We start from the raw sequence: 17,162 nt of genomic DNA on the forward strand, positions 1-17,162 counted from the left end.
ATAAACACGGTTCAGGTGGTGCTGTGTGTGATTCTAGTATTATGGTATTCTAGTGATGCGCATCATATTCTATTAACTCTTGTTTTGCAAGTCAAATTTTGGGAACTATACGTTCCTATAAATTATTATTATTATTATTATTATTATTATTATTATAAATCATTATTAAAAGTAGAAGTACTCATTGTGAGGGAACATAATGGCAGTCCCTGCCAAAGTGCTGAATGATAAATCAATGTAATAAACCAAGAACAGATGGTGAATATGCCTAATCCTGTCTCATCCTATAAATCATTATTAATCATTAACCTCCCGATACAATAGTTTTCATATTTTGTAGTGAATCAGTCAGTATTTTACTCTGATGTGGATGCTCACTAGAGAACCAGTATGTTAAACCTGTCTAAGCCATTACTGTAGTCTAATAATTGCTACTGTATCCTAGTAAATTACAAAATGAAAATTACTTACTGTAAAGTACAGTTCTTCTTAAAGTCTTCAAAGTTTAATTAAAGTAAAAACCTAAAAAAAAAAATGCTATTGTCTAAGTGTTACTATATGTAATGAGGCACTATAAACACATTATAATTTGGCAGTTGCTTTTTAACCTGGAAATCCACATGAAAAATAAAAGAATAAATATTCAAAATTGTAAATTGTAATTCAGTTACTGAAGTCATTTTGATTCATTATGCATTCCACATTAACAGGATTAGAAAAAAGTGTCACATCTAACACATATCTAAAGTGCTCAGTGTGAAGCAAAATGTTACATAACAACTTAAAGTAGCAACCTGCTTCAGGTGAGCATGAAATGCATTGCATTTTATGAAGGATGCTTTGCAAGTCAAATTTTGTCCGGGTCAAGAAAGACCGCAGTTATCAGGGAGAGACAGTTTTCATCTGAAATATACAAGAAGTCAAAATAGTAGTGAAGTACTAAACACACACCAAAAGAGATGAACGTGAGAGACACAACACAGAGTATTTTAATATAATATTTTTAAAATATTATCAGAATGATATATATAAAAACCCAGCAGGAGTTGATTTATGTTGTAATCAAACTTTTCACAGTGGTCATGTTCTTCTCCAAAGGGCACGTGAATATATTTTGACCATGACTCCTAAACAGCCTGTAAGGAGGCTGAAAGCTCTCGTCATGTGGAAACCCCAGACGCACACTCTGCATGCTGATGAAATCTTGTGTTCAAACAGCCTTTATCTCATTTCTAGGCTTTTTATATTGCTTTTTATATTATACATGATTAAAGCAAGTGTTTGCTTATTATCACATTCATGGTTAATATGTTTTCTCTTTCACATCTCTAGGATGAACTTATTTTTTACTGACACATTTACTTTGGGGATAAGAGAAGCTAAAATCCATGGTAATAAAAGTTTTTTATGGCCTTGTTTTGTGCTTTTGCGGTTGAGGATGTTGGCATTAATATGTCAATAAACAGTGCTGAAAATATGACGTGCTTTATGGCTGCTTCTTGTGTCTATGTTTATCACATTTATTGTATTAAAAACTATAAAATATGCCTCGAATTAATGTTATGAGTGAATCATTAACGAGAACTTAACCAAAATTTGTTCATGTCAGACAGCGAGAGGAAAACTTTCCTTTATAGAACCGAGATACTCAAAGAGCCTCGTCTCTCTAGATGATGAATCCCACCATTATAGGTGGTAAGGATACTGTCTGACCACGCTGCTGGCAGACAGCAAGCTGCTATTGAGAGGGAACATGATGATCCTGTTAATTATATAGGTGACATAACACAAGTGAACCTGACTCTGCAAACGCAACAGGGATATTGTCAGCTGGGGTGAGTAATCTTCTGAGCATCTGGTTATCGGAAGAAAGTAGCTTTCACACACATGTGTTTTAGAACATGTTATTAACATTTAAAGAAGAAAAAAACAGCACAGAAACAGAAAGATGTAAAAACACAACCTCACTATGTGTCACTGCCCACATGAAACCCTTAAAATAATAGTACTGATTATCTAAAATAAAACACCATGTCAGGACGGTTAACTCCTGCACAGGCAAAGGTTGGTTTGTTTGTTTTACCAAAATTCGTGAACCGTGGCGTCCTGGTTGCTTTGTCTGTCTTCTTTTCCCCTACACTGTAATGCTTAACTGGAGGTCAAAATGAACTAAACAGGCTTGGGCTGAACTGAGATGCATGAATAGATATGTATAGTGACACATGGCTTGAGATGTTGTTTTCCTTCCTGAAACATCAAGAACATCTTGTTTCTGTTCTGGTGAAAGCACCCAGGCAGGCGAGAAAAAAGAAGAAGAAGAAGACGAATGAAAATTAGATGGTCAAAGGTTACATCAATGGTCTGTGGCTGTTTTATACATGCAGTTGTAACTTATTTTTAGAACTTTGTGGCCTTCTTACTGCTACTTACCTATCACTTTGCATCGGAAAGTCATTTAATCTTTGCTAAAACAAAACAGTAAACAGCAAATCTGATAGGTGTCTAACAGATTTTGCTAAATACTGTGTAAAGTACAAAAATCTGACAGGCAGTTGCAAGAATCCATCTGTCTGAATGAGTATCTTGGTGTAACCAGAAGCACGCGGGTGAGTTCATTCAGGGATACGGGCTGCACAGTCATCAGGAAGTGAAACAGAACAGAATGTGCTGTACTAATCTGATTGAAAAACACTGTGCTGAGTGGATGCTTGAAAAAAGAGATGATTCATTTAAATAGCTACAAGGAGAACCCTATGGTAGCAGGGGAATATATACACGGAAAAACAAAGGCAGCTTAATGCTTCATTTGGTAAAGCAAAAGGCAAATGGGAGGGTGAGGTTAAAGAAGCACTTGCTCTCACACAAACATGCGCTCTGCAGCTACAGGCTGAGCAACATAATGCTCTTTGTTTGTGTTCTAGGCATCCGTGTTACGTACAGGGGAGTAATCTCCCGAGTGATCCCTTTTATCCCTGAACTTTTGCCCCCCCCACCAAAAGCAAGAGTTCTTTACTGTTGTGTCTGCCAAGGGCCCTGAATAAACGACTGAGAAATGGGGCAGTGAATAACAGCAGTCCTATTTTCATCATGTCAACACAAACCTTAAAAGGTTGTGTTTTATTGTCAGCATAGTTCAGTTTTGGTGTGTTTTATGTTATGTCTGACATTTATCACTTTGTATAACTGATGAGGAAAGATTTTAACTTCTTTTTGTTTTTGAGTTAAAAGAAAAACAGGAGCTTAATGGTTTGTTTTGAGTCTCGGAGAGAATGAAACTTTTTTGAAATCATTTCAAATCAGCTGAAGACTTTTTTACATCAGGGCTTTCACACAGTATTTGGATGTGTTCTAAGTAAACTGCCACAGGAAATATCCGATTTAAATCCCAAAAACAGAATGCAACTGTAAAGGAGATTTTATTTTATTTCATTTTTTTATATATTAAAAATCCCAAATAGGTTTCTGCATTTCATTGAGTTTATATCAATGAACAAAGTGATAGAAACACCTGTCAGTGTAATAAAACCAGCTGCGACATTCAAATGAATCATAACACAGAGTCAAAACTTCCCTTATTTGCTTTATGAAAGGATGTTTCATCGTGGGACTGTGAGGACAGAGTGTACTTTTAAGCTATGTGTACCTAATAAAATGGCTGCTGAGTATATCTGTTTATGCACAGGGCATCCAATGATCCAATGACAACGCTCTGTGGTCTTTTCTGCATTTTCTCACGTTCATTGAACATTTATGATCAGATTGTTGTCACTGACACAATGTCATCATAATTTGGAGTCCCACAAACCCCTCTGCTGTACATGAAGTTATTGTAAACCATTTGCCATCCACTAAATAGTTTCCCTCCTGACCTCCTTAGAGCCCAGTTCAGTAAAAAAAAAGTTTAAAGTAGTGATACCCCCGCTCTACAAACTTGTGGTAATAAGGGTTATTATTCTTAATTATTACATAGGGTATCAATTACTAAGAAGTTTAGTACACAGCAATTTAACCTGTCACGTCAGGCAATCATTAACCAAAAGCATGAGGTTGAAATGACTAATTGCTCAAGAACTAATTTGAATCTGATTGGCTTTATCCAGACATGTTAGACGGTTAAATCACAACACCGTTATCTGACTGTGCCCCTTTGTGATCTGAGGTAAGCCTCATGGTCAGAGATGCATGAAGACTTCTGTTACACAATTCTTCCCCCTTTTCCACACTTCGTCTTGAATGCGCCTCTATACGGGAAGTGTACATACATTATCTACCCACCCACCTGCGCGCTTCTAAGAGGTCACATGTGTTGAGCAATAGCCCTGTCTGTTGATTTACTTGTGTTCCTATGTAACTACTAAATGGCAGGCAGATGTTTTTGCACTGCTTTATCTTCTTAAGGTCAAACTGAGCAAACTGTGATTCTTGTCACAGAACATAGAAAACATCATATCTGTACTATGACTACATTTTATGCGCCACAGCAGAAACATTTGCAGTGAATTTTTATCTAGACAGTGGGCTTCATGCTTGAGTCTGTGCATTTTCTTATCATAATAGTGATTACTGCAGCCAAACGTTAAGACGGTAATCAAATTTCTCTTTAAAAATCTGAGGACAGTCAAAAGGTCAGGGTCATAGTTAAGGCCAAGGGTTTGTTAGATGCTTGAAAAAGGGGGTAAATAAAGGAAGAAACAAGAATGTCCTGTGTTCATTTATAGATATCACTGCAATTCCTCTGATAGCATTTGTGCTTTTATTTAAATATTTTTGACTAATTATTTTCAGTTTCAGTTATTTCCATTGAACACCTCTAAAGTTTTTTTTTCCTTTTTTCCATGAGGTGATGGGGTTTAAAATGTCACAATAATAAGAACATCTTGACATTTTATTTTTTCAAAGGTTAGCTTGACATGGCGGAAGAAAGGACGATATTTTTTCAGGCAGAAGAGCCTTACGTGTTTACACAGGGGAAATCTAGTATTGCAGTAAATATCTGAAAAAGATTACCGGCTACAGGACACAGGAACAAGAACAGATGTTAAAAAAATCTTCAGCCTTGTAGCACAGATAAGGTCTGAAAAGAAAAGCACCAGTAAGAAGACAGAAGCAAGAGTATGACATCTGGCCAGTCTCCACAGTTATAACACTTTTTTTCTTAGATCATTTTAAAAATATAAGTGTTATTGCGGTATATAGAGTACATGGTGTACATAGTTTAAATGTAAAGTTAGGCTATAGTTTTACTAGTTCAACTTGTATCCCCTTTTTTTACATGGTTGTACATTTTACTTGACCTCTATGAATAAATGAAACAATGCCCTTTACAAATAAGCTTGCTTTGAGTTTGTTTTTAACAGTGTAGATATAATTTAAAGTGGCTCGGGGCAGGGATGGGTTTACCTATAGCCAAAGTAGACTAAAAGGGATTATGAAGTTTAACTCAATGTAATAGCAGCTTTTAGAACTGAAGAAGGTTCTTGGATGAGAAGTGAAACGTCTTCACAAAACTTAAAGTCCAGTCGCTCCTTAGACTAATAGCAGCTTGGTTCACTTTATTATACCTTGATTATCCTATGAAGTAACACATATAACAGTAATATTTAAATATAATGATGTGATGATGGAAGTAAAGGCGCTTTTTAAAAAATTCAGTCATGTAAAATGTTCTAAACTTTCTCTGGTTACATTTTTCTGTTATAAAAGTTGGGTGAAGATCTCACACGTTTGCCAGTTTAATGTGTTGTGGCAGACATTCCACTTTGGTACAGTAGGTGGCAGTATAGACATTTATCGGTGTTTTAATGGCGTTTTACACACGCAGAAGAAGAGTGGGCTTTTTCTTTTTTCCCCCTCGCTCTTCCGCTTTACTCGAGGCGCTAATAAGCTAACAGGCTAGGCCTGCTGCTCAAACGAGCGGCGTGAAATCTTCTGCAAGCGGTTTTTTGTTGAGTTTTAGCTGTAAAAAGGTGAGTTATATTCCATACAGGAAGGTAGGTTCGGTCTTCCACACGCTTCTCGTGTGAATTCAGCTAGGATGCCGATTCGCATCGCGACGAATTCTTTTGTAAATCGTTTCGCGGTAATAAATGCTAAATTTGCTAGCGTAACGTTAATCCTCGCATGGTTGGTTTTGGAGGGTGGTGGAAAACTTTGCTGCATTATCGTTCGGATGAAAAGTTGGACTCAAAAGTAATTTGTAATATTCAGAGGAAATGTCTTTTTAGATTAACTAAAATCCAATTTTAATGTTACCCGTCAACAATCAAGCTAAAGCGAACTATTTTTGGTGCTGTTAGCCTGGAAATGTATAGCCAGTGTTAAGGCTCAGGAGTCTGCTAATAGAAGCCACCCCATTTTCTAGCTTATTGTTGTATTATATATTATATACCTCTGACCAATTAACCAACATAGTTTTATTCACCATTCATCCGAAAAGCACCAAAGAAGCACTAAAGAGACCGCCCCACCCCCAAAAAGAAACGCGTTGGCTTTGGGTTTTTTTTTGTTTTTTTTTTAAAGTGTGCGGTTGTTAAATATTTAAAAATCCTGTGTAGGTGCTGCAGTTATAAGCAACCCAGTCATGTATAAACCTGAATGAGACTCTTTGTTAGAAAAGGCTTTGCAGTGCTGCAAAGTGAATGCAAATATAACAATTCACTGATACCAGTTAGGTAGCTTTAAATGGGGCCATAGATTAACTGTTCTCAGAGCTGTTTGACTGTAACTGTTTCTTGTAATTTTGTTTTGTTTTTTTTCTTTTCAGGGATAACAGAGTGTTGGACTTAAACAAGAATAAATTTGAAATGGGAGGTATGACAACTCAGAAAGTTAGTTGTGTAGCTTTTCTTGCTTTGTTTTGCAGTAGGGAGGTGCCCTGGTGTCCCATGAAACAACACAGGACATGCTAAGTGACATTAAAATAATTACAGTATTTGTGAACTTAAGGGGTGTGTCCAAAGACCAAAGTATTTTTTTCCTGAGGCCAGCGTAGTTCCTAAGAGCAATGTTCTTGGAATTGCTTGGAATAGGAGTGGCATGTATTGATGGTATTGTTAAAACGCCAGCAGCGATGGGGCACTGAGCATCTCTCCCAAGCTTTGTGATTGGGTTGTTTTACTGGTTGCCAGGCCTTAAGATCTTGAACTTTTGGTAGAAAGCTGTGCTTGTCACTTTTTACCCCATCAAGCAGAACTGGGACAAATGCCATGCAGACAGGCTTTCCCATTGCACACATGCTGACAACCATCTGAGCAACAATGGATGAGAAGTGAATGTTGCTTCTCAGAGTATCCATGTCTACCACAATATTGATGTTAAATATAAAGGCCTAGAGGAACAGTTCGTTCACCAGGTCAGTAGCAGTCAGGTGAAGTAGATGTTATGTATCATAGCAACCAAATTGTCTGTGGTGAAAATGTGCGGTGACTTCTAAGTGCTCTCAAGTATTCTCAGCTGGACATTTTCAGAGGATGGCCTAGCATTATCGTCAGGCAAAAAGTACTTTGCTGGACACAGCCCCTAATTCAAACACTGCAAAGCTAACAGATGGTGACTCCAATGAATGAGTTTGTCAATAAAAAAAATTATATTCTCTAAATATGTGCACATTACACAAGAAGTTAAAGAAGACAAAAACATTTACTGAATTACCACAACCACTGTTTGTTCTGTGTCATGGTGGACTCATGCTGTCTCGTCAAATTTTTTTTTTCACACTCTAGTTACATGTGGCTCCATCACTATCATGATAGTAGTACTCACAGCACTTTAAGCTCTTACTGTGGACAGTCTAAGATGCAGGGCGGTAGACTGAGCTTTCACCCCAGCTTTTATTTATTTATTTATTTTTTTGCTTGATTGTTTTTTCAATTAAAAGAAAAAGAAGTTGAAAATTGGTGAAATAAAATTAAACAAGGAATGGCATTAGTTGACTTTATTTTACATGGTTGGCTGCAGAAATATTGAAGTCTTTTAAAGTAAGGCTATGTACAGTAGATCAGAAAACTTTGAGGCTGGGGGGGCTTTGGATTAGTCAACAGAAAAATAAAATATTTTAATGCAGGTTAACATAATTTACATTTAATTTGCACATTTTTGATGAATGATACGTAATTTGTTCTACTTCGTTTGATGTGTGTTTGTGTTTCTGTCACTTTTAAGACCCTGCTTTTCATCGAGACTGTCCCCTCGACTGCAAGGTTTATGTCGGGAATCTGGGAAACAATGGAAATAAGACTGAGTTAGAAAGAGCGTTTGGTTACTATGGTCCTCTAAGAAGTGTTTGGGTTGCCAGGAATCCCCCAGGTTTTGCTTTTGTAGAGTTTGAAGATCCCAGAGATGCCTCAGATGCTGTGAGAGAATTGGATGGCAGGTAACTCCTTCAACATGCTACACTTATTAGTAGTTGTGTTTGATTTTTGCATTGCTTTCTGCTCATTTGTTGACTTCTGTTCAGAACCATGTGTGGCTGTCGAGTACGCGTTGAGTTATCCACTGGAGAAAAGCGCTCCAGGAGCCGTGGCCCTCCTCCATCCTGGAGCCGATACCCTCGAGATGATTTTAGGCGACGCAGTCCTCCTGTTAGACGCAGGTATGCCTTTCCTACTTGACAGTTATTTTACTGTTTTATTTATCTGTAGACATTTTCTTTTCAAACAAAATTCTCACTTGCAGTGTTCAATAAGAGTACAAATGACAAAGCACACGTTCATTAAATACACACTTATTTTTCAGCTTCTGATTTTGGCAAAACAGGTTTAGATCGACTAAATGGCTAAATATATTGGCAAAAATCTAGTTTCTTACCATCTCAGACTATTTTTAGTTTTGTCATAGTCTAAACTGAAACTAAGCAAGGAATCAAGTTTCTGACAGCTTGAAACAAATTGTTTGCACACTTGCATTCAAGCGTTCTTGCCTTTTTTATTTCTTTAAAAATTAAAAAAAAATCTGTGGCTGTATTCACAAAGTGTCATACTTTCTTTTTAAAGCAAACTAAAAGTGCCAGACTAAAGCAAAGAGGGAAAAAACATTTACATAGTAGGCACTCATTTCATTACAGTTTTCGCTCATAAACTGGAGATCTCAACTATTCTTTGGACATGTGATTGTGCTGTTGTGAGTACAGTCGGGTAATGCCCGGTGAATTCGCATCCAACAAGTCCTGTCCTGCCAGCTTTCTCACCAAAATGAAGTACATTATTTTCAGGCTCTATAAGACAGAGCTCTGGAGTTGCTAACCCGTCTCCCCCAACCCAGCAAGTGATGAGTGTTTTGTTTAGTTTTTTCATTTTTTGTTTTCATGTTTCTACTAATTGGCCACTTGAGAGCTACATTCAAGCTTTTCGATATTTTGTGAATACGGCCCCTGATCCCACGAAGATTGAAGTAATAATTTTGATACAAATTTTTTTTTTCATTGTTTTATCATTTCAAGGGTATATTAGTGGCAGGTTATGTAAACGGTTAAATCTTTTATTAAAATATAACTGTTGAAACAACAAGCTCTGCCAGAGTGATATTATTTTACAAAGACATCTTCAGAAGCATAGTTAGCCCTTCATCTCCCATCAAATATTTTTACACTTACATTCTGCAGGTGTAAATTTTATTTATATTTTTTTTCTGAGTTCAGTTGCCATCTATTAATAAAACTGAACCCCGTTTCAGAGTCACCACCACGCTTCTCACCATCTGAGTCAATCAACTAGTCTTCTTTCAGCATCATGTGACTGCTGACCAGTGAGCCCAAATCAGCTTGGCTGGTGTTGTCACATGACCCAGGCGCACCGCCAGTCGTCAGGTTCCACCAAGCTTTTGGTTCCTGAGCATGCAGTTCCCAGCATCCTCCTCCTTCCTCCAACCTTTACCCAATCGACAGCGGTCCACTTCACATTATCAGCCAATCAGCGTCTTTACTCTTTCTATTCTCCAAACATCTACTGTATCAGCGGGGACAGCCCTTGGCTTACATCCCTTCCCATCCCCCACCCCCCCAAAAAAGGCAGGGAAAATCTACAACTACCCCCTCGAACCAGCCACCAGGCAACTTCATATCTCCAACATTTGCATCTTGTGGCAAATCTTCTCTGCAATTCGACCTCCCTCACCATCAGTCTGGCTTCCTTGCGTCATTTCTATCTTGTCCAATTCCCCCAAAAATAGTAAGTTTCTTTTATCCTGCTCTTTGTAGTTTTAATGCTTAATCTAGCTTTCATAGCTGCTTGACAGTTTTCTTCAGCAGTTATGTAATTTGGAGAAAATTCAGTGCAGTGCTGCAAAAACCAGTCAAGGAATTTTGACCACCATTCTTTAATTTCCATTTCAAAAATGAACTACATTTATCTGGTGTTCATTGTAATTGTTCTACTGAGTGCATTTTCAGGGCTCGACATTAAGCTATCTTGAGTGATAACCACAGGAAGTAAACTTTTTTTCTTTGCAGTTTTAATTTGTTTTTTTTGTTTTTCTTTGGGTTTTTTTTTGTTTGTTTGTTTGTTTGTTTTTGTTTTGTTTTTTTTTTGTTCGTTTGTTTTTTTCGGTTTAAAGACCCTTTTACTTGTAGGTTACCCTATTTTTCGTTGCCTTAGGATGTGTCCCACATCAAAGTTTCTTTTAACAAAAAACAAAAATAATCAGTCTTTCCTGTGTTGCTGCTAAAGGAGGTATTTTACTTTTTGGGGAACATTGTGCACAAGGAGGATCACAGTAGATGGGTGATTGAAGAATGTTTTTATGCTTGGTTTAAAAAAAAAAAAAAAAAAAAAAAGAAGAAGGAAAAAAGCTGTCACATAATTTGTTTGGTCTTTCTCTCAGACAAGCCTTAATGCCGAGCCTTGATTTTGTTTTACATTCTGATATCTTGCTCCATGATTTGTGTTCATTGGACAAAGTTTCCTTATAAACATTTGACCAGTTCATGGATACAGATGATCATTCTGTTAACAGTCCAGGAAGTACGTGTAACCACGTTTCCACATGTAACCCATGTTTCTGTAGGGATCAAGAAAAACTAATTTCAAAGGTTGTATTAGAGATGGGAAATGTTAAATATGCTCTCTTAATATTTCTAAAAAAATGTTTTCTTCTTAATTTTCTTTTTAACTCCTCCCCCCTCCCCTACATTGTAGATCACCAAGGAGACGGAGCCTCAGCCGCAGCCGCAGCAGGTAGCCATGTCACCATTTGTCTTTTGTTTTTTGTTTTTTTGTTTTTTTTGCGCCACACATTTGTCTATGGCAAATGATAAAAATCGTTAAAAACATTTTTTTCAGGTCTGTTTCAAGAGATAGACGCAGATATCGGTCTGCTTCCAGAGAGAAGAACCGTAAGCGCTCAAGATCCTTCTCACGATCGAGGAGGTAAATCAAAATAATTTTTATATTTATTGTTCTTGAACTTCAAACTTAATATTAAGCTAACAATTTTTTTTTTCCCCATCAATTTTGCATTTATTCACTGGTTGGTTTTGTTTTACAGTCGTTCCCGGTCTAATGAGAGGAAATGAAGATCTTGGAAAGCTCATCTACCGGCTTATGCTATGGTTACAAAAAAGTACATTTTTATAGTCTTTTCTTTTTAGATTTTGTTGGGTAGCTCATGGCAATTTAAGGTTGGCCATGTTTGGGTCTTAATGGTCTGTTGAATGATCAAGAAAGGTGTAAACTGTTTGGTTTTTTGTTTTTTTTTTGTTTTTTTTTGTTTTTTGTTAAATTCTGTCTTGCCCTGCATGCTTTGAAAATGAGTACTTGGTTTTACTTTTCTTTTTAAAACTGTTTAAAGTCATCATTTCATTTTCTTTCCTTTTTTTTTGGTTTGGTTATTTATTTTACTATTCTTGCTCGGGTTACTGTGACATGGTATAGAGGGAGTGGTGTGTTCATTTTTATTTTTTTTTTATTTTTATTTTTTTCTCATACCAGTAACAGAAAAGAAGACTCTTAACAAATGCTGTAAATATGGTGCTGTTATTGTAGTCTATCCCTAAAACATGATCATCTGTAATTATTTTTTTTTAAATGCCTTCCTTTGCGAAAGAAAGCATTGACTAGATTCTTTTTTTTCTTTTTCTTTTTTCTTTTTCTTTTTTTGAATGTCTGAGCTCCAACAACATGTACTGATACAGTTTAACATCTTGTTCAATAAATGTTTTTCCAAGGTGAGTTTTCTGTAACATTTGCTTTGTTTTCATAGTTGCATATACTAGAACTAAAAAGGCAAATGCTGAAAATGAACCAGTTTTAAATTCAGGAAGTACTATAGTTTGCTGCAAATGTAGCCCACACAGGAAGCTTGACACAGTTGCCATTGAAACACACCCCCATGTGTGAAATGTAACTCCTATTGAACAGAGGCATGACTTGACATAACACAGCAGCTCATGCTGTGACACAAGGAGTTGCCAGATTTCGGTGGTAAGTACACGTGGTGTTATAAGTTTTGTGTTTTTTTTTGTAGAAGACATTTAGCTAAATTTACGCAACTCATCAATCTTATGTTTAGGTAAATGAAATGGTTGCAGTTTAAAGTTAACGGCAGAGTTTTCACTTGCTTGCCTAACATTTGGTGTTAACACATTTGGTGCACATGTTAATGTATATTGGTGTCTCGCATTGTTTTGAATATTTTTTTTTTTTTTTATATTCCGTCAACTACTTTTAGTGTTCTGTTCTAAATTTGTATGCTGTAGATTGCAACTGGATTTGCAAATACATTACATGACTGAATATTTCATGTTTAGGAGAAAGGATTTCAAGTAATGTCTTCGCAAAATGCAAAGAAAAAGCGACTTGGGTCACGACGAGTGGCACCAAGCCAAAATGAAGTACCTAAGGCTGATGAGTACCACTTAACAGAAGCTTCCTCTGTGGCACAAGGCTACGCAGCAGACGGAAGTACTGAATCTTTAAATGTTTTATCCAGCCGAGAGGATTCTAAACCAGAAACTCGACATCCACCTTCAGCAGAGGTCACATTTAACCGGAGAAAAATTGGGTCTAATCGGCGCAGTAAAGGAAAGCAGTTGGTAAATGATTTAGAAACTGAACCTTACCACAACCCTGGAAAGGAACTTGAGGAAAAAAGCAGGGGTAATGAAACCTTTGAAACAATACAAACACCACGGGCAGTGGAACTTAAGCAGCAGGAAGAATTCGGTCAAGGAAGTGATCATGTGTCTGCACTAGCTAAGGACTGTTCAGAAAGTACACATGATAAAAATTCTGAGGGTGAAATGGAAATATTAACTCCTGAAAGCAATAATCTGCAAGAGTGCAACCCTTGTAGAAATGAAATCAAGCTTGAAGAGATTGACAAATCTGACATGCAAAGTGAAGAAATCAAAGAAAACATGCATCCTGTGGCTCAACAGTCATCCAGTGACGTGCCAGATGAGAAGCCTTCAACTGTGTATTCTGTAGCAGAAATACAAAGTACAGAAAGAGATGACAAGAAGATGCTCAGGCAGGATGGAAGGTTACAGGGTAACAACTTGGTAAATGAGTCACATGTAGAATTTGAAGCTTTAGAGGCAGTCACACCAAACATAACCACAGATAAAAACAGCCCGGAACAAAATATTGAAGTCGTGTGCAGTGCTGAGCAGGAAACATTTTCATCATCAAAAGAGAAGTTGACTGCAAATGAGGATCCTTGTAGCTTATCTGAAGTTAGAGAAGCATGGCAATCAGAAAGTGCTATGAATAAAATGCATGAAGTGAACATTAAGCCCATAGAAATACAGGACATGTACCAAAATCAGTACTCCTCTAAAATTATGGGTATTGATGTCGCGGAAAATGCTGTTACTTGCTCTGAAAAACCAGAAGACCAAACTGAAATGGATACTCACTCGTCTGACATGAAAGTAAAAAACAATGTATTTCACACAGAGCAGGAACATCTTAATGAAAAACAATATGCATATCCTACAAATAACAGACATCCGGAGAGCTTACAGGACGAAAATGAGGATATTCAGATGTATGATTCCAAGCAACAAGTGATCACTGACATAGCTAGTCGGTTGGTAGCCACTGAAATTAGCAATGCTAACAAGTCTGTTGATGATTCTGTGTCAAACAATTACAAACAAAGTGAGCATCAAAGAAAAGAAGGACATTTAGAAACTCTAACTGAGGAAAATGAGGACAGTGATGTTGATATGAGCAATGGTTCAGTACACACTATGCCATCTGAAGTAAATACTCTTTTGGAATCCCAACTTGAAAGCAATAATGTGACTTCAAATGAGGAAACCCATACTGTCTATGACTCCATTGGGAAAAGAAGAAAAATGGGATCCACTCGAAGGAATAAAGGAAGACAGTTGACAATTGGTGATGAAACCCCTGAAACAACAGAAATGTCAGCAACAGAGGCTACAAGACCTGAAGAATTACTGCAAAGAAACGAGCATGATGTTTCTCTGTCTGTGCCACATGACAGCTCCATTTTTACAGTGTCTACACCTGCTTATTTTCCTGAGGTCCAGAACCCAACAGCAACAAGCCATCCTGAGATTAGCTTGAACAGTTTAATTCCTCAAAGTGAAAACCTTCACGAAAATCAAAATGAGCAAGATTTTAAAGTGGTTTCAGATAAACCATTGAAATCTGGGATGGAAGAAGTGGATGAATCTGAAACTGCTCTGCGTGAAGAGGTGAAAGATGCCAATCACTCAGATGAAACTGTCAGGAAAATGCATGAAGATGAGGTTGAAAGAACAGAAATTCAAGAAGTGCTGCAGAATGATTTCTCATCTGAAAATGTGATTGATGATGCCACAGAAAACTCTTCCTTTACTTCTGGAGACTTAGGCCAAACTGAAAATAGCAACACTTACCAGTTTCAAGTGATGGTGCAGAGTCCTGATGAATCTGTAACCAAAGTGGAAGTTTCAACTCCTGATGACAAACAACCTGGACAGCACTTTGTGACTCAGGGAAACGAGGAAGGTGACATTTCAGACAGCAAAGGTGGTGGAGTCTCTCCACAATCTCCAACCTCATTAGCAACTCCAGCTTTTGAGTCCCAACTTCAGAACAATACTGTGAGCACAGATAAGCAATCCCATGCTGTCACCGAATCCAGGGGGAATAGAAGAAAGATGGGATCCACTCGTAGAGTAAAGGGAAGACAGCGTGATAAGGAATTTAAAGATGAATATGCAATTGGTGATGAAACCCCTGAAACAACAGAAATGTCAGCAACAGAGGCTACAAGACCTGAAGAATTGCTGCATTTAATTTCTGAAAGTGAAAACCTTAAGGAAGATAAAAATCAGACAACCTTTAATGTGATTTCAGATAAACCATTGGAATCTGTGATGGAAGAAGTGGTTAAATCTGAAACTGCTCTGACTGAAGAAGTCAAAGATCCTCATCACCCTGATGGCAACCAAGCTAAACAGCACTTTGTGACTCAGGAAATCAAGGGAGGTGATGTTCCAGATACTAAAGACAGTGGAGTCCCTCTACAAGCTGAACTCTCATTAACAACTCCACCTATTGAGTCCCAACTTCAGGACAATACTCTGAGCACAGATAAGCAATCCCATGCGGTCACCGAATCCAGGGGAAATAGAAGAAAAATGGGATCCACTCGTAGAGTAAATGGAAGACAGCGTGATAAGGAATTTAAAGATGAAGATGCAATTGGTGATGAAACAACAGAAATGTCAGAAACAGAGGCTACAAGACCTGAAGAATTACTGCAAAGAAACGAGCATGATGTTTCTCTGTCTTTTCCACATGACAGCTCCATTTTTACAGTGTCTACACCTGCTTATTTTCCTGAGGTCCAGAACCCAACAGCAACAAGCCATCCTGAGATTAGCTTGAACAAATTAATTCCTCAAAGTGAAAACCTTCACGAAAATCAAGATGAGCAAGATTTTAAAGTGGTTTCAGATAAACCATTGGAATCTGGGATGGAAGAAGTGGATGAATCTGAAACTACTCTGCGTGAAGAGGTGAAAGATGCCAATCACTCAGATGAAACTGTCAGGAAAATGCATGAAGATGAGGTTGAAAGAACAGAAATTCAAGAAGTGCTGCAGAATGATTTCTCATCTGAAAATGTGATTGATGATGCCACAGAAAACTCTTCCTTTACTTCTGGAGACTTAGGCCAAACTGAAAATAGCAACACTTACCAGTTTCAAGTGATGGTGCAGAGTCCTGATGAATCTGTAACCAAAGTGGAAGTTTCAACTCCTGATGACAAACAACCTGGACAGCACTTTGTGACTCAAGAAAACGAGGAAGGTGACATTTCAGACAGCAAAAGTGGTGGAGTCTCTCCACAATCTCCAACCTCATTAGCAACTCCAGCTTTTGAGTCACAACTTCAGGACAATACTGTGAGCACAGATAAGCAAACCCATACTGTCACCGAATCCAGGGGAAATAGAAGAAAAATGGGATCCACTCGTAGAGTAAAAGGTAGACACCGTGATAAGGAATTTAAAGATGAATATGCAATTGGTGATGAAACCCCTGAAACAACAGAAATGTCAGAAACAGAGGCTACAAGACCTGAAGAATTACTGCAAAGAAACGAGCATGATGTTTCTCTGTCTTTTCCACATGACAGCTCCATTTTTACAGTGTCTACACCTGCTTATTTTCCTGAGGTCCAGAACCCAACAGCAACAAGCCATCCTGAGATTAGCTTGAACAAATAATTCCTCAAAGTGAAACCTTCACGAAAATCAAGATGAGCAAGATTTTAAAGTGGTTTCAGATAAACCATTGAAATCTGGGATGGAAGAAGTGGATGAATCTGAAACTGCTCTGCATGAAGAGGTGAAGATGCCAATCACTCAGATGAAACTGTCAGGAAAATGCATGAAGATGAGGTTGAAAGAACAGAAATTCAAGAAGTGCTGCAGAATGATTTCTCATCTGAAAATGTGATTGATGATGCCACAGAAAACTCTTCCTTTACTTCTGGAGACTTAGGCCAAACTGAAAATAGCAACACTTACCAGTTTCAAGTGATGGTGCAGAGTCCTGATGATCTGTAACCAAAGTGGAAGTTTCAACTCCTGATGACAAACAACCTGAAGCACTTTGTGACTCAAGAAAACGAGGAAGGTGACATTTCAGACAGCAAAAGTGGTGGAGTCTCTCCACAATCTCCAACCTCATTAGCAACTCCAG

General features: G+C 37.6%; 2 protein-coding genes across 2 annotated transcripts; both read left to right on the top strand.

Annotated features, from left to right (window-relative positions):
* Positions 1 to 5,665: 5,665 nt before the first annotated feature.
* On the top strand, positions 5,666 to 12,161 carry srsf3a (serine and arginine rich splicing factor 3a). The gene is made up of 7 exons (XM_040002869.1): positions 5,666 to 5,966; positions 6,764 to 6,810; positions 8,161 to 8,371; positions 8,456 to 8,590; positions 11,130 to 11,168; positions 11,274 to 11,360; positions 11,479 to 12,161. The coding sequence occupies exons 2-7, from the start codon at positions 6,804 to 6,806 to the stop codon at positions 11,504 to 11,506; spliced, it is 507 nt and encodes a 168-aa protein (XP_039858803.1). The 5' UTR covers positions 5,666 to 5,966; positions 6,764 to 6,803; the 3' UTR covers positions 11,507 to 12,161.
* Positions 12,162 to 12,307: 146 nt separating this feature from the next.
* LOC120715664 (microtubule-associated protein futsch-like) lies at positions 12,308 to 16,969 on the top strand. Its single transcript, XM_040002754.1, has 2 exons — positions 12,308 to 12,413; positions 12,740 to 16,969. Exon 2 carries the CDS (start codon positions 12,758 to 12,760, stop codon positions 16,682 to 16,684), a length of 3,927 nt encoding a protein of 1,308 aa, XP_039858688.1. The 5' UTR covers positions 12,308 to 12,413; positions 12,740 to 12,757; the 3' UTR covers positions 16,685 to 16,969.
* The last annotated feature ends 193 nt before the right edge of the window (positions 16,970 to 17,162 follow it).

This window comes from Simochromis diagramma, unplaced genomic scaffold (assembly GCF_900408965.1).
Source record: "Simochromis diagramma unplaced genomic scaffold, fSimDia1.1 OVJJ01000320.1, whole genome shotgun sequence".
Classification (NCBI taxonomy): Eukaryota; Metazoa; Chordata; class Actinopteri; order Cichliformes; family Cichlidae; genus Simochromis; species Simochromis diagramma.